Below are 18,652 nucleotides of genomic sequence, written 5' to 3'. Positions count from 1 at the left end.
CTTTGGACTGGAGAGGGAGGGGGAGAGGAGTGGGAGGAGGAGGAGAAGGGTGGGAGGACAGGGAAAAGGGTGGGAGGAGGGGGAGGGAAATGGGAGGCTGGGAGGAGGCGGAAACTTGTTTTTTTTTTCCTTTTCTCAATAAAAAAAAGATAAAAAAAAGCCTCTAAAACCTAATATGTCACACGGTTTATACATCTAGCAATATCAGGAGTCACTCTTAAATAATACTATTCAGTCTTAAACAGCGTGGTTTTAAAATATCCTTTCCACTATTGATCATTAACCAAGTTACCAAGAACCTGATGAATTTCAGACAAAACAATTCAGGCTAAAAATAATGAACTGAATTGAGTGTTTATATATGTAAACCAATTTTGTTGACTGGACAAAAGCTGGCTTATTTCACAGTTCTGCCAAGTACTCCCTACTTTAGTGGGATCTTAAAAGGTCATTAAAGATAAAAGTCTGAAACAAATAAATGAAAAAGTATCATCTGAGAAACTTTCTACTTAATTTCATGGCAGAAAGCAGACTCCTAAATATACGCTCATTGGACTTGAGATATCACCTTATATTCATCTGGTTTACTCTTTGGAGCCTGAAAAAGACGAACAACAGAGTTGGGAGTGGATAAATGAGAATGGTAATGAATTTGATTCAAGATGGCCATGTTTGTTATAGGAAAAATTTATAATCAATGTTAAGATGCAGTGATTATTCAGAAAGTTGCAAAATTACGATATCCCTCTGATGGGGTTCTGCATATTCAAAAGTTAGCTTCAAAATGAACACCACAAGCCGGGCGATGGTGGCGCACGCCTTTAATCCCAGCACTCGGGAGGCAGAGGCAGGCGGATCTCTGTGAGTTCGAGACCAGCCTGGTCTACAGAGCGAGTTCCAGGACAGGCTCCAAAGCCACAGAGAAACCCTGTCTCGAAAAAAAAAAAATGAACACCACAAACACATATGCACACATGCTCACTTCTTACAATTCATCAGGTCCATGGGGTCTCCTGATGAAGAGCAGGTTATACCTGTTCATAAGATCTTTTAAAAATAGGCAAAGGCAATTTCTATTTGAGATTCAGAAGTACTTAATAGGAATAGACAAGCAAAAATCCTCCAAACACCCACAATTAAACAAAGATTATCAAAATGTTAGCCATTATTTTTTATTGTTTTTATTGAACTCTACATTTTTCTCTGCTCCTCTCCTTTCCTTTCCCCTCCCCTTCAACTCTCTCTCATGGTCCCCATGCTGCCAATTTGCTCAGGAGATCATGTCTTTTTCTACTTCCCATGTACATTAGATCTATGTTTATCTCTTTTAGGGTCCTCATTGTTGTCTAGGTTCTCTGGGATTGTGAATTGTAGGCTGGTTTTCGTTGCTTTATGTCTAAAAGCCACTTATGAGTGAGTACATATGATATTTGTCTTTCTGGATCTGGGTTACCTCACTCAATATGATGTTGATAGATCCATCCATTTGCCCACAAATTTCAAGATGTCATTGGTTTCTTCTTCTGCTGTGTAAGTACTCCACTGTGTAAATGTACCACAGTTTCCTTATCCATTCTTCAGTCACGGGGCATTTAGGTAGTTTCCAAGTTGTGGCTATGACAAACAATGCTGTTTTTTTTGTTGTTGTTGTTGGTTTTTTTTTGAGACAGGGTTTCTCTGTGGCTTTGGAGCCTGTCCTAGAACTAGCTTTTGTAGACTAGGCTGGCCTCGAACTCACAGAGATCCACCTGCCTCTGCCTCCCGAGTGCTGGGATTAAAGGTGTGCACCACCACCCCCCGGCTAACAATGCTGCTTTGAAAATAGTTGAGCACATGTCCTTGTGGTATGATTGAACATCTTTTGGGTATATACCCAGAAGTGGTATTGCTGGATCTTGAGAAAGGTTGTTTCCTAATTTTCTGATAAATCGTCACACTGACATCCAAAGGGGCTGTACCAGCTTGCATTCCCACCAGCAATGCAGGAGTGTTCCCTTTACTCCACAACCTCTCCAGCATAAGTTGTCATCAGTGTTTTTGATCTTGGCCATTCTTACAGGTGTAAGATGGAATCTCAGAGTTGTCTTGATTTGTATTTCTCTGATGACTAAGGATGCTAAACATTTCCTTTCAGCCATTTTAGATTCATCTGTTGAGCGTTCTCTGTTTTGGTTTGTACTCCACTTTTTTATTGGATTATTTGTTCTTTGGATGACCAACTTTTTGAGTTCTTTGTATATTTTGGAGATCAGACCTCTGTCCTATGTGGGGTTGGCGAAGATTTTTTTCCCATTCTGTAGGCTGCCATTTTGTTTTATTGACCTTGTCCTTTGCTTTACAGAAGCGTCTCAGTTTCAGTAGGTCCCATTTATTAATTGTTTCTCCCAAATTTATTAATTGTTTGTGCTACTGGGGTTATATTTAGGTAGTGATCTCCTATGCCAATGTGTTCAAGCATACTTACCACTTTCTCTTCTGTGAGGTTCAGTGTGGTTGGCTTTATGTTGAAGTACTTGATCCATTTGGAGGTGAATTTTGTGCTTGGTGATAGATATGGATCTATTTTCATTCTTCTACATGTTGATATCCAGTTATGCCAGCACCATTTGTTGAATACGCTTTCTTTTTTCCATTTTATATTTTGTTTTACTTCTTTGTCAAAAACCAAGTATTCATAGGTGTATGGATTGATATCTGGATCTTCTACTTGGTTTCATTGGTCCTCCTGTCTGTTTTTATGCCAATACCAGGCTGTTTTTTTGTGTAGGAGGTCCTTCTATATTTGTATTGCTTTCATTGGTTGAATAAAGAGACTGCCTTGGCCTTTTGATAGGACAACCTTTAGGTGGACGGAGGAGACAGAACAGAATGCTGGGAAGAAGGGAAGTGTGGCAGACACCATGAATCTCTGGCCTGAGATGGACGTAGGTTAGAATCTTGCCAGTAAGCCACAATCACGTGGTGATACACAGATTTAATAGAAATGGGTTAATCAAGATGTGAGAGTTAGCCAATAACAGGATAGAACTAATGGGCCAGGCAGTAATTTAATTAATACAATTTCCATGTGATTATTTCAGGGGCTAAGCTAGCCGGGAGGCAGGATGCAGCCCGGCGCTCGTCCTACTACATGTTTCCAGTACTGTAGCTCTGTAGTAGAGTTTGAAGTCAGGGATTATAATGCCTCCAGAAGTTCCTTTATTGTATAAGATTGTTTTGGCTATCCGTGGTTTTGGGGGTGTTGTTGTTTGTTGTTGTTGTTTTGTTGTAATAATAAATCTAGTCTGTTGAACAGGCATCCTCTTCTAAAGGGAATTGGGAAGTGTTCTGTCTTCTATTTTCTGAAAGAGGTTCTGCAGGGACAGTTTTATTTCTTCCTTAAATGCTTGGTAGAGTCCACTAATGAAGCCAGGTAGGTTTGTAGTAGGTTTTTAATTATTAATTCAGTTAATTGTTTCATATAGAATTTTCCATATTATCTCTGGTCAGTTTTATTAATTTGAGAATTTGTTCATTTCACTTGTCAAATTTATTAGTGCAAGGGCTAGGAAGATACCACATAAAACAAAAGGGGGTGATGGCTCAGGTGTAAAGTCTCTTGCTTTGTTAGCACAAGTACCTGAATTTGAATCTCTAGAGCACACATGAAAAATCTGTGTCTTCCTGTAGCCCCAGCATTGGGAGGTGGAAGACAGGTAGCTCATGAGATCTTGCTGATCAGCCACCCTAGCCAAATAGTGAGTTTCTGGTTCCATGAAAAAAAAAATCCTATCTCAATGCAACAAGACAGAGAGCAACAAAAGGAAACATTTGACACCCTCCTCTGGCCTCTGTATGCAAGCAAACAAGTACATACTGTAATGATTTCAGCTACATAAGGCTGATACTTCCGAGTTCTAGGGGTCGTGCAAGTACAAACAAGCCCTCAGGCAAAAGAAGTGCCTAATGGCCCCAAGGGATGTTAAAGGGCCCCCTGCAAGATCCACATATGACTCAGCTAAACCCTTGCACGCACGTGTGAGCCCTGTGGTACAATGTACGTAGTCACGCCAACCCCCTGTGCGCATGCGCTAGGCAGCTTTTAAAAAGCTGGACTCACCATCTTTCTCTCTCTGCACACTGATTCACCAGGCCTGTGCACGCCCCCTCTAATAAACTCATAAACAAGTTTGTTGTGTGTTTTGTGGTTCCTTCTCACTCGCACCAGGTAATTTCACTCATGTGTATACACCACACAAACGCACACACACAGACACACACAGAGACAAAGACAGACAGACACAGACAGACACACACACATACACAAGAAAAAACCAAGGTGGGCATGATGGTGCACACTTGTGATCCCGGTACTGAGAAGGTTGAAAAAAAGCAGGTCCCTGGAACTCCCTAACCAGACAGTCTAGTCTACTTACAGAGTTTCAGGCCAATAAAAGACCCTGTCTCAAAAATAATGAGGTGTACAGTGCCTGAATCATACCTGAGATTAACTCCTCCCTCCCCATACAGTTTCCTGGCACAAAACTGTTCTGAGTACTCCTTTATTATCAGCTGAATGTCGGAATATTCTATAGTGATACCCTCTCTTATGTTCCTAATACACTTTTCCCAATTAATCTATCCAGAGTTTCCTCATTTAGAAGTTATTTTCAGGTTCATAAAGATGTTATGTTTACTGTCAGCCAGATCTCTCTTCTCTGGACCTGGAAGGTTTGTCTCAAGTCTTCCTTTAGAGTTGAAATGGGCTATTACCCTAGGAAGGCCTTTGGGGAGGTAATCTTCACACAATACTCCAACAATGAGAAAGAGAGAGGGGGGATGGAGGGAGAGAGGGATGGGGAAAGAGAGAAAGAAAGATCTACCTATGTTTTATAAACATACTTGGTTTTTCAAATAAACAGAAGTTTAGGTTTAAGATGCTGTCAAGTACAGTGATCCTCAATAAGGGGTATAGTCAAGTTCTTTAAAACTTTTTTTTACTTATGAACTAACAATGGATTTACTGAAGTTGCAAAGACAGTATAGAAAGGGTTTGTGTACCCTTCATCCACTTTCCTACACTGATGGTAACATATGCAACTATAGGAAAGTATGTAAAACCAGGAAACTATCATTAGTACAATATCAGTGTAATTTTCTCAGATGTGCAGATTGTATAACTACTGCCACAGTCAAGATACAGAACTGACCTGGAGCATCACACTCATCTAGCATGTATGAAAGGCTCTGCACCCTATCCTTGGACATACAAGAAATATTCCATGACTACAAAAATATCCCTTGTGATCTTGCTCCCCAAACTCTACTTTACCATCATCCCTAATCCCAGGCAACCACAAATTGGTTCTATAGTTCTATAATTCTGTCATTCCTGTAATGCTACATAAAGTAATACAGCATATAACCTTGAATGTGGATTTTCTGACTCAGCAGAATGCCTTATAAATCTATCCAGATTATACAGCAAACATTTTTTCCATGTGATCGCTAAAGATTTTTCTATGGTATGGATCTACTACAGTTTAATTAACCATTACCACAGGAAGGCATTTTAGTTGTTTTTTTTTTTGGTTTTGTATTACAAATAAGATAGTATGAAGAATGCGGCATAAGTTTTTGTGTGAATGTAAGTTTATTTTCTCTTCAAGAAATCCTCAGCAGTGAAGCTGTTCCCTTAAGACAACTTGGACTTCAGTTTTACAAGAAACTATCACCTTGCTTGCCAAAGTGGCTATATCATGTTACATTCCTGGTAGTATGAACGAGCTCTAGATTTTAAAATAGATGAATCACAGATGATGAAGCCGCCTATGATCTCTGAGTGGGTACAGAGCACAGAAATCTGAGAGTTTAAGGGGAAATTATTTAGGTCAATTAACACTGAGACTCTTAAGAAATTACTGGCAAAATGCTCATACCTTCTTTAAACTGTATCCAGCATGGAAAATAATTGGAGGCAGCAGAATGTTGAAAAATACCTCTGGATCAAATGTTACCTGAAATTTTAAAAAGAAAAAAAGTCAAAATTTAGATTAAGATAAACTGAAAATATTTATTAAATATTGAAAGCCATTGACTAAAGTGCCTGATTAAAACAAAAGCCACCAATGTGTTAAATCATTACAGCAGTGAAGCCACGATTTCCCTATTGAATGGTATGTTCTTCCTCTCTATCTCTCCTTCCCCCAGCACTTCTGAATAAGATTCCAGTGTTCTATCTTAATATATATTAAGTCCTAACAGTTTGAGACAATTTCGGGAACTCACAGAAAGCTGCTGCCAATGTTTTTCAACAGAAAAGAAAAACATCTTGATTTTTATCACATATTTATGAAGGTTTAATTGCAATTGAGTCTTCATTAACTTCCAGACTATTACTGCACTCTTTTCTAGATACAATTCTACTACATTTAAGTCTCTTTTGAGGAAACAGTCTTCTGAAATCCTTCATGTGGCCTAGACAAAGTTATCAGTGAGGTCAGTAGCTTCCTGATCATCAACAGAAGTTCAGTAACTCTACAGAGACTGAAGTCAGTTGTTGACATAAGGAATTCACACTGAAACATCTACAGAGCTAATCACAGTACAGCCAAAGATACTAAGCATTTCCAAACTTGCTAACTTTTTTTAGGAGGGAAAAAGGGCAGGCTAAATATTTAAAATAATTAACTGAAATAAAAGTCAATTAATCTACCCACATGAATTAATCTTTTAATATTGATTTCTTGTCTATCCTGGAAATCACTTACATGAGAGGCTTATAATCTTTTTTGAAGCATTTTTGCTACTCCATAATCAAATGAAAAACAATGTTGAAGCTAGGCATAGTGAAGAATGCCTATAATTCTAGCACTCCGGAGGCTGAGGCAGGAAGACTGATTTTGAGATCAGCCTGAGCTACATTTTAAGAGGCTTTCTCAAAAGAAAAAAAAGGATTTTTTAAAATTGAAAAACAGTGCTTGCACTTAAATTCTCCCTAAAACAAACCGTTCTTCCTTTGAAGATTAGTTAAGTCTTTGGCATCAGTCACTAATAAGTTCAAGCAGTCACATATTTTCAGACTATGTAAAGAGAGCCATGAAGAATTAAGAATTACAGTTCAGAATACTGACTAAGCTAAACGGGAAATTAATATTATTTTAAGAAAGATAGCCTCCTTTCTAAGGCACAGCAAGGTTAAGAGAAAACAAGGCAAGCGGGATGTACAAACATGTTGCATAAGCAGCAGCCCATATCTACAGATCCTAGCTAGTTAAGGTCAGAAAGCTGAAGGGACAAAGTTACAATCTGGCTCTTCCTTCCCCTCATCCTGACACGGAGGCTACCCTAGAAAACAGTGAGCCAGGAATGTGACTGAAGTTCCAGTAGTTAGAAAGGGTTTTTCTCCTAAAGGTCAAGATGAAGCCAGGGAATCTGGAACTTTGTCCCAGACAGCCTGGTATCAGCTCACCTTCCGCAGCATGTCATTCTGCTCCACATTATTGATCTTGCCAGGGCTGATTTCTCCTTTCAAAGTGTATTCAAAGAACTTGCCACTGACATTCACTAATAAGGTGCTAAAGGCTCTATCTTCCTGAGTACAGCTGAGTGACTTGTCATGTCCGCTGGTAGCAGGGGTGCCATACCTCAGGATCACTCCAACAATGAGTCCTGAAATAGGGTGACACATAGAAAAAGAATCAGTCTGGTTAACTGTCCAGTCATTTGCAGAAGTGCAGCTGTGCAGCTGAGTTAAACCTGCCCAGTCTTCTGAATAATTCAGAAAAGTCATTTTCCCTTTTGGTTTCTCTCTTTCAGATACTGGCCAGAGTCTCAGTATGCTTTCTCCGGTATTCTTTTTTACTCTGAAGCTACCTCCCTTTTGCCATGTGCCTGCTTGCCCAACTTCCATGCCTAACTTAAAAAGACATAGCTTTCTCTCTTCCTCTTCTTCATCTACCTCCTCTGGGCAGATGCTGAGTGAGATTTCCAGATTGCCTATTCTAGAGTTTTAAACAGTAATAAAAAACATTGTTGAACTCTGAAAAGGCCAGTCATGTGGCAGAACAGAAAGTATGGAAGTGATACCACTGTTGATTTAAGTCCGTCAGTCACAAGAAGGATTAAACAGTTTAGTGGTTAATATGACCCCATGAACAGAATTAATACCTGCTTTTGCTTCATGTCGTATTTCTGAGGCTTTTAGTAGAGAAGCATGAGGTGGAGAAACAGTGTAACATTTTCAGAATGAGGAAGAACTACTGAGCCTTTTTTTCCCAGTGCATCCCTCAAACCAGCCCTGCTGTCATCTGCTAGGGTGGACCAAGCCACTGGAATTTTTAGTTGCTATAAATGGAACATGCTTTGCCACACACCAGAGGTAGGAGAGGGGAAACAAAATGGTTTTTCTTAGATCATTCCAAGCACTGAATATCATGGAGAAAGTAACTATACCCACTAGGAGGCTAAATACTGTAGTGTAAACTTAAGTAGTCATGATCCAGGGGCCAGGGAGCTGCTTCTTGAGGCTACACATTTAAAATGATGTTCTTAATAATCTCATCCTGACCACCTGTGAAATAACCTTAAAGGTATAAGAAAAGGCAGACTTAATCTTAAAAAGTATATTTATCATTACCAAAAAAAGAGATATCTAAAGAAAACAAAGGTTCTAGCAGTGTTTAAAAGAATACAGTTTGTGTGTTGTTATTTCGGGGCATAAGCTAGCAGGCGGCCGGGGTGCTGGGGACGCAGCCCCGCTGCTCATATTACAACAAACAACTTTGGGTGTTAGTCCTTGCCTTCTACTTTGTTTGAGATGGGATCTTTCTTTTTGTTGCTGCATTCACCAGGCTAGTTGGCCTGTAAGCTTCTGGGAAACCTGTCCTCTCCACCTCTCATCTCTAGAAGCAATGGGATTACAGATATACCACCACAATCAGCTTTCATGTGGGTTCTGGGAATTTGAACTTAGATCTTCACACTTGCTTTGCCCACTGAGCCACATCCCAGAAGCATATGCTTCTTATATAGAACCATCTTATGGTTTTTAAACTTCCATTACAGTGACAGTTTGTGCCCATGGTGCCAGGCTGAGTGTCTCAGTCTTATTACTCATAGTTGAGGTCATGTTGATAATGACTAAGATTAGCTGTAGCAACAGTACTTCCTTCCAAGGCAGCCGGCAGCACTGTGGGCAGGAGGGTGGGGACTGCTGGGTGCTCGCTCTCAGGGCTTTACTGTCCAGATCTTTATAGTGTCTTTTAGTCTCATTTCAGTCCTTGGTTAGGCAGTCATGTTCTGATGACGTTTTACTTGACAAAGCAGTTGACAGCTCTTCAGCATTTATCATGATACACAATGGTCTATATTGCGTTAAAAAGTGACCTGTCACAGCCAAAAAGATGTATTAGTCATCTCTGCAGTGAGCAGAAACCAAACAGTACCTTTCATGCTGGAAATCAACGCTGACTGGGAGCTCCCATAAGGGGCTGAGCTTCAAAGGAGGAAGATGGAAGTGGGCAGTAGAATGTACAGCAAGGAAAATAACGATCCTTAAAGGAAAAATTGAGGAGCAGCAAAATTATGCCAAGTGTTATGAGCCTCTGCTTCGAGTGGAAGCCTTTTTGGGTCAATAGGGTGATATTTTGCAATAAAAACTAAGCTAATAAAATAAAAAAATAAAAAGTACAACCCAGACAACCTCCAAAAAAAAGAATATATTTATGTAACAATCAAACAGCAGATGCCCAATAAATACTTTTAATCAGCCGAATTTGAATAAAGATTGTCAGTAAAAATCAAAAAAAAAAAACTAAGCTAATAATGATGTGGATGTCCCTGTAGTGGAAGACTAGGTTAATATCCCAAAGAGTAGGATTAAGACTGTGTTGATAGGAATTCTACACATCCCTTCTCTATCCTATACTTACTGCAGTCTTTGGAAAGAAAGAAATTAGTTGCTATTGTTTAAAAAAAAAAAGCAGCCTGTCACACAGTTTATACTAAACAGGTTCATAAAGAAAAGAAAAACCAAAACATAGTATTTACAAAAACTGCTTATATTAAAATTTGCTTTACATTCGTCACTGCTTCTCGACTTTATCAACCTCCTCAGCTGAGCTAATGAAGAAAGTAAACTGCTCTCTTCTAGGTCCTCACAATGAATATTGACAAAGAAAGAGGTTTAGGGGCTAGAGAGATGGCCACATGATTAAGAGCACATTCTACTCTTCCAGAGGATCCAAGAACTACTCCTGGAACCCATATTGTCTTCAGGCAGCTCACAACTGCCTGTAACTTCAACTCCAGGGTATTTAGCGGCCTTCTCTTCTGGCATTCACAAGTACTTACACACATGTCACACACACACACAGATGCATATGCACACACACAAGCACACACATATATACATATATATGTAAAATAAATCTTTAAATAAGAGGCATACAATTGTATACGAATTCTTTTATTCCAGGAAATGTCTAGATTCATTAGTAGATGTTGAATACTGGTGCTTAAATTTAGAAAATCTTATCATCTGTGCTCTGGGCCCAATGCACCCATACAAATAAAGGGAAAGAGCGAGAGAAATGACACTATGTTTAAACATAGCAGCATAACCAAGTACAGCAAATGATTAGCCCCATGCTCAGAGCTTGACTTAACCAAGCCGCAGAGTGTACTGCTCACTCGTGCTACGCTGAGTGATCCTCAATTCACACTCCAGGCCATGATAGGAAGTTCACAATGAGCATTTTCTGATTGACCAAAAAGCAGGATATCAGCACTGCAGAGGGCTTTTGGTTGTTGCTTTATGTTTGAATAAATTATTTTTTAAAAATCTGGAGACAACATGAACATCCTAGTTCATGTGCTAGATCTGAACACATCCTCTAATATAAAACTCTGAAAAGACCTTAACTGCAAAGAGTAAAAACATGTAAGGAATTCTATCTAAAGCTCAAAAAGTTCAGTACATACACCAAAACCAAAAACAATGCAGAGAGCCACAGAGGCACTGATCACACTGGCTCAACAGCACAGTGCTCCAGATTACAGAAAAAAATAAATGTCTGTGAAAAAAGAGTCACAGCAGACACCAGCCGAGGAATGGATGGTCACTGATTTCATAGGCATTTGACTAACTTCAGGAAATAATTTAATTTCAAATTTTACAGAAAGAAAATGAAGATGGAATTACTTTGACATTTTATGTGGCTGAAAGCAAACGGTGAACTGGAAAGTACAAAAATTCAAGACTAACTGGTGGGTATGAACAAACCTACTTCCCAACTCTATCTACAGTATATAACTGGTATGAACAAACTTACTTCCCAACTCTATCTACAGTATATAACTGGTATGAACAAACCTACTTCCCAACTCTATCTACAGTATATAACTGGTATGAACAAACGTACTTCCCAACTCTATCTACAGTATATAACTGGCAGCTCTTCCAATTTTAAGATATAGCCAAAGGACGTGAACATGTATATACATATATATGTATATCTATATATGAATGGATATTTTATATATGTGCTCATCTAAACTTTGGTAGAATGAGAAAGGAATATGAGCCAAGTGTGATTGCAAATTCCAGAGGGTCATAAAGATGCCAACCCCCATTGGTGTGGAGTCAGTTTCTCTTTCGTAACTGAGGCTGTTGAGAGAATGGTTGAACAAGTAGACATGGGAGAGATGAAATTCTAGACAATCATCCACTAGCTGCATTATAAAAATGCCAATATTAATAAAACTTTATTAGCTGGGTTGGCAGTGGTGGTACACGCCTTTAATCCCAGCACTTGCAGACAGAGACAGGTGGATATCTGTGAGTTCAAGGCCAGCCTGGTCTAAAGAGGGAATTCCAGGACAGGCTGCAAATCTACATAAAGAAATCCTGCCTCGAAGGAAAAAGGACTTTATCAAAGGCAAGAAGGGCCGGTACATGAATGTACTGTTCTCTACTCAATGAGAACATCACGTATGCATGCTACTGAGGGTAAAGGATCACCATCCCGTGGTAGTGATTTGGCCACCACCATGTTACTGTGTAGTGTATAATAAGGATTCTGAGTTCTAAAGCTTCATTTGACATAATAAGAAAAGAAAGCATCAAATCACAAAGCATTTGAAAATAGTGATATCCAGTGTTCTTACAATGAGGTGGCAAGAGATAAGGAAAATCCCAAGAAGCTAACAGGCCAGCGAATCAGGCATACATGGCAACAAACAAGAGACCTTGCCAAAGAACTATACCCTCGGTTGCCATCTGGCATCCATGTGCACACCATGCACACATGTCTATACTCACACCTATGCATGCACACACGCAAAAGAGGAGAAATAACTATTGGTTGAGAATGTCTTACCTGAAATGGTTGGGACTAGAGGTGTTTCTGATTTCAGAGTCATTTGATTGGGATTCTTGCACAGACTTTATCAAATTGAGTATCCCTAATCTGGAATCCAAAATTTACTATGCTCCAAAATGCAAATCTTTTTTACTTGTCATATCAGAACTCAAAAGATCCTAGATTTTAGGTTTCAGTTGAGAAATGCTCAACCCACACATCAAATTTGAGAAAAAAGAACCCAATAGATTGTAGCAGTAATCATCACTTTTCAGGGTTAGGGGTGGTTGGCCGGACTTTGGCTTTGAGAATGGGTTGCTATGGTTCTCTTCAATGTCTTCTGCTCACTCTGCTACTTGTACAGCTGTGCTAATCACTGATATGGGCTGGCCAGGGAGCAGTCCCCTATGCCTGCCTAAAGTAAGTCTTTTGAACACACATCTGGGAAGATGGATGTCATCTCTAGGCTAAAAGCCACAGGCGACCATTGTCCTTGTTAATGTTCAGCAGTTTTCTTTAATACGTGTTCCCCAATTTGCTATTGACTATTTGCCCATTTTTATATATTTTAAATAGTTATTTTTAAGAGTTTTGTTCAATTTTGTTGCTATGGATCACCCACCCTAACAACATGCTCTACCAAGCAGCAGAAAGGAGAATTTTGTGGGCTACACCTCAGTTGCCATACAAAGCAAGGTGCCTCCACTATTCCCTCCTAAGATCTGGCTCTTGGAAGAATGAGTGCAAAGTACCAACTGCTACCCAGGCGCTGCTTTTCTACAAGTCTTTTGGATGAATCACTTCCCTTACATTATCACAGTTGCTATAAAAATACCACATATTAGAGAATCAGGGATCTGGAAGGGAGTTGATGTGTGGGCTGGAGCAGAGTAGGAAATCTACTCCAGAGAAGCAGCTATACGGCTATCTCTTATTGAAGTCACCCTGTCCAATGTAGGAGACAGGTGCCATAATTTTATTTGACCACCAGCTTCATGAGTGGCAGTAAAATGAACATTTGTATAAGAATTTACCATTCTAAAAGGTTTTGACCAGAGAAGTATTTTGAGAGTAATTCTCTATAAATGCTGATATTTATTTTAGAAAATTGTCCCATGGATTTATCAAAACACAAAGTCAGTAATAGGGCTGGAGAGATGGCTCAGTGGTTAAGAGCAGTGACTGTTCTTCCAGAGGACCCGGATTCAGTTCCCATCATCCACATGGAAGCTCACAACTGTCTGTAATTCAAGTTTCAGGGGACCTGACACCCTTACACAGACATACAAGTAGGCAAAAGTCAGTAAGAAAATGATATAGCCATATGATGCATCAGCATGCAGCACTCTAGCTTGGTAAACAAACAGAAAATAAGCAAGTCTACCAGTTTCCCTACTGTAAGATTGTTCTCTATAGAAGAAATAAAGGACTGTGGGGCTGCAGAGATGGTTCCATCAGTAAAGTGTTTGCTGTGCAAGCATGAGGACCTCATTTTAGACTCCCCAGCATTCATATAAAAGCCAGATACATCTAGGTTCTTTCCAGGTTCTGGCTATTACAAACAATGCTGCTATGAACATAGTAGAGCATATACTTTTGTTGTATGATAGGGCCTCTCTTGGGTATATTCCCAAGAGTGGTATTGCTGAGTCCAGGGGTAGGTTGATCCCAAATTTCCTGAGAAACCGCCACACTGCTTTCCAGAGTGGTTGAACAAGTTTGCATTCCCCCCCAGCAATGGATGAGTGTACCCCTTTCTCCACAACCTCTCCAGCAATGGCTATCATTGGTGTTTTTGATTTTAGCAATTCTGACAGGTGTAAGATGATATCTTAAAGTTGTCTTGATTTGCATTTCCCTGATCGCTAAGGAAGTTGAGCATGACCTTAAGTGTCTTTTGGCCATTTGAACTTCTTCTGTCCAAAATCAGGAGCAGAAGGAGAGAGAGCACGAACAAGGAACTCAGGACCACAAGGGGTACACCCACACACTGAGACAATGGGGAGGTTCTATTGGGAACTCACCAAGGCCAGCTGTCCTGGGTCTGAAAAAGCCTGGGATAAAACCGGACTCTCTGAACATAGCGGACAATGAGGACTACTGAGAACTCAAGAACAATGGCAATGGGTTTTGGATCCTACTGCATGTACTTGCTTTGGGGGAGCCTAGGCAGTTTGGATGCTCACCTTACTAGACCTGGATGGAGGTGGGTGGTCCTTGGACTTTCCACAGGTCAGGGAACCCTGATTGCTCTTCAAGCTGATGAGGGAGGGGAGCTTTACTGGGAGAGGGGGAGGGAAATGGGAGGCGGTGGCGGGGAAAAGACAGAAATCTTTAATAAATAAATAAATTTATTAAAAAAAAAGCCAGATACAGCAGCACATGTCTGTAATACCAGCACTGAGGCAGGGGAGAACAAAAGCAGAGTCAGCTGCATCCTTGGAGTTCACTGGCCATACAGCCAGCCTAGCAACTGATGAGCTCCAGGTCCAGTGAGACTCTATCTCAAAGGTGGAGAACAATTGAGAAATACATCAGACAACCACCTCTGATGTCTCCATACGCTCCCACATGTACATGTGCACACACCTATATGATGACCATATATGCATACATAATAGAAACCCACAGAATTAAAGACTATAAGGAAGATGGGCTGCATGAAGCCAATAATGTCATTGTTAAAAATTCCCATTTAAGAGGTATTAGAAAGAGTAAGTTGGGTGGGTAGGGAGGTGGGGAAGATCTGGGATGAGTTGAGAAAAGAGAAAGAATATGATCAAACTATATTGAAAAATTAAAAAAAAATACTCAATACAAAAATCCCAATTAAGTGGTGAATAATTGTCCATTCTATTTTTTAAAGGTTTAACCTGATAATAAGAGTCACACACCATTGGTTTTATTACACAATTTCTGCAAACTGTTCAGTTCCCTTAAATTCAGTTGATATTTCAGAATTGCATGAGATTCAGTCTTGGCATTAAAGCATCAGTTCTGAAGCCCAACATGAACAGAGCCATAGATCCTTAACTGCTTGCTCACTGAGAAGTCCTCTGCTTTTGTTTACTACACACCTAAGGAATAGCTATAATATCCCCACATTTATTTTATCCGGATCTCATATCACAATTACAAGAGATATACAAGATATGCATCACATTTAAAAAAAAATACTGTCTTAAGCTGTGGTATTCAGAGCCGCCTGGGGAATCAGCTGGAATACAGGCCCCAAGGTCTTCCGTGTAGCTTTTGAGCTTTTGGTCTGGGTTGTAAGTTTGGGGTTTTGTTTGTTTTGATTTTTAGTCCAGTTCTATGCACATTTAGAAATGAGAACCTTTGCTTTCTTTTCTTTATTTTTTCATTCTTCCATCCTGACCACAGCTTCCTCTCCCTCCTCCCTTCCCAGTACTTCCCACCCACCTCACCTTTTCCCTCTCCCCTCCTCCTCTGTTTCTCTTTAGAAAAGGGCGGGCCTCCTATAGCTATCAGCTAGCCATTTTAAGGTTTAAGGTTTGACTTTTTAAGTACTAAGAAACAATACATATATACCCTTCAACCTGATTAGATTTTTAGCAGCTTGATACAGACTAGAGTCACTCTGGGTAGAGAGAACCTCAGCTGATAAAATGCCTCCATCAGATTAGCCTGTAGGCAAGTCTCCAGGACAAACCTTGATTAAGGATTGATGTGGGAGGGCCCAATCCACTGTGGGTGGTGCTGTCCCTAGGCAGGCTGTCCTAAATAGAAGGTAGAAGAACATGAACCTGAGGAGCAAGCAGTAAGCAGAATTCCTACATGGTCTCTCCTTCAGTTCCTGCCTTGAGTTCTTGCTTTGACTTCCTTTCATAAAGGACTGTAATCTGTAATCCAAACAAACCCTTTCCTTCCCCCAAAGTTGCTTATGGTCATGATCTTTAACTTAGCTATAGAAACCTAACTAAGACACCTTCTCAATAATTACCAAAATAAAGAAATTTCTGTAAACCCATCTCACTTTTTTGTACAATATACAGAACTCATATTACAAAAGGCCAGATGCTGTAGCTATACATCTCATAGATACAGGGAATGCTAAGCATGGGCAAGGCCTTAGATTCAATCTCCAGCACCAAAAAATGGGGTTCAATATTTGGGGTGTAGAAAAATGTAGATCTTAATAATTCTTTTGTCCACTAGATACTCAATCAATGGGCTTATCCCTAGGGAAGCCAAATTCTTCCCCTCTCAGCAGCTGTTAATTGCTTATAGCTCTTCATCAACATGGGGCCCTGTGAGATTACCCCCATTTAAGTTGGGATGTTAACTACTGTTGGAGTTGTTTAGGCAATCATGTTGTTGAGATTTCATGGTTGTAGTTTCCTCTTGTAGCTAAATGACATCATATCACAGTAGACTTCATGGTCCTCTGGCTCATGTGGTCTTTCCTTCCCCATCTTCTGCAATGTTCCCTGAGCTTTAGGTGCAGGAGTTACATTGTAGATATATCAACTGGGACTGAGCAGCACACAGTCAGTTGAGTCCTATATTTTTACCAGCTGTGACTTTCTATAATGGTCTGCTTCTGTTGCAAAAAGACTGCTTCTTTGATGAGGGATGAGAGCTATATTCACTTGTGGATATCAGGATATGTATTAAGTGTGTAGTCAAGAAATTATACTGGCTTAGGAAAGTGTCAGTAGTAGGTATTTCTCTAGGGTCTATGGCATTTCCTTCCCATGGGTAGCTGGCTAGGTTTGCAGAGAGTACAACAGAAAATTTGCACATTGTTAGTTCTCTTCTTCAACAGCTAAAACCATGAACATCTGACTAAACTCAAGATAGATTCTTCATCTAAATTTCAATTACATTTCAAAACAAACCACCTTTCCTCTGAACCTATTCCTGGAACCCTCTTTCTAGCATAGACAGCCTAACCATTTTACCACGTTGAACATTATCCAAATCATAACAGCGATAATGTGGAAGAGAAAGGGTCCTTAAAAGTGAGCTGGCTATGCTGGCATCTTGACCTTCTAACCTTCAGAACACTGAAAAAATATATTTTTCAATGCAGTCCCAGGACACTGGCAGATGAGGACTGAGGCACCAGAACAGATACAGGGGAGTAACCGCTGAGTGAGTGAGCCAAAGCCAGAATCCACTGAGGGTCCCCACATGAATCTGGGACCTTCAAGGGAGTAGAAATAAGCCAAGACCCCTGTGGATCTGGGTGCAAGTCTGGGACCTCCCAGGAACTAGGCCAGAGCCAGGATCTCTGCCCGTCTGGGCGTGAATCTAGGATCTACGAGGGAATAGGCAGGAACCAGAGATCTCTGTGGGGACAGGCATGAGTCTGAGACATCAGAGGGAGTAGGCCTATCCCAGGTCCTCTGTAGGTCCTGGCATTGGTCTGGGACATCAAAGGGAATAGGCAGGAACCTGGAACCTCTGAGAGTCTCAATGTGAGTCTAGGACCTCTGAGGGAGTAAGCCTGAGCCAGGTCCTCTGCGGTTCTGGGCACACCCGAGCCTGGGAACCCCAAGCAGTAGACTGGAGCCAGAAACATTTGGAGGACCAACTCCAAGCCAGAGACTTCTGCAGGAGGGGATCCAGACCAGGATTTGTAGAGATAGGTCAAGGCCGGTAACCTAAGCCAAAGTAGGCTTAAGACAGCAAACTCCCAGGGAGCAGTGCAAAGCAAAGGAGTGCTAAACTATCTCCAGGAACACAGAGTAACCAACGGGGTACCTAGAACTGTGGCACTGGCTGTACCACGAGAAACAACCATCTGAGCTTTGGATTCTTTGGCACTTAGAAGTTTATTCAACAGAATATCAGACAGCCCCTACCAAATCTTTTAGGGGAAAAGGAAGAGCAACACAACACCAGTAAAACCTAAAGACCCTACAACAGCAAGACCTGAACAACCATATATAGATGAAGCAGAAGAAAATGACCTAAAATATAACTTCAAGAGAATGTTTGAAACTCTTAAAGAGGAAATAAAAAATTCCCTTAAAGAAATGAAGGAAAAGACAAACAAAAAATTGGAAGACATAAGCAAATCCCTCAAAGAAAACCAAGCAACAGAAATCAAACATGTGAAAGAAACTATTCAAGACGTGAAAACTGAAATGGAGACAATAAAGAAAACACAAGCAGAGAGAATTATAGAAACAGAAAGCATGAGAAAACAATCAGGAAACACAAACGCAAGAATGAACAGCAGAATACAAAAGATGGAAGACAGAATCCCAAGAGCTGAAGATACAATAAAGGAAATAGACTCATCAGTTTTAAAAAAAAACATTAAATCTAACAAAAGCTTA

The 18,652-nt window shown here is 40.3% G+C and overlaps 1 protein-coding gene across 2 annotated transcripts in view; it reads right to left on the bottom strand.

Moving 5' to 3' along the window:
- The window catches only part of Slc9a7 (solute carrier family 9 member A7), a 179,253-nt gene that overhangs the window by 107,745 nt on the left and 52,856 nt on the right, over nt 1-18,652 (bottom strand). For both annotated transcript variants that reach the window (XM_013350666.2, XM_005358930.2), the window contains exons 2-3: nt 7,451-7,650; nt 5,919-5,996 (exon numbers count right to left, since the gene is read on the bottom strand). In XM_013350666.2, coding sequence (XP_013206120.1) covers nt 5,919-5,996; nt 7,451-7,650 — 278 coding nt within the window. The remainder of the gene's footprint in view (nt 1-5,918; nt 5,997-7,450; nt 7,651-18,652) is intronic.

Source organism: Microtus ochrogaster, chromosome X, assembly GCF_000317375.1.
Source record: "Microtus ochrogaster isolate Prairie Vole_2 chromosome X, MicOch1.0, whole genome shotgun sequence".
NCBI lineage: Eukaryota > Metazoa > Chordata > Mammalia > Rodentia > Cricetidae > Microtus > Microtus ochrogaster.
This window is presented reverse-complemented; position numbering and strand designations above follow the sequence as displayed.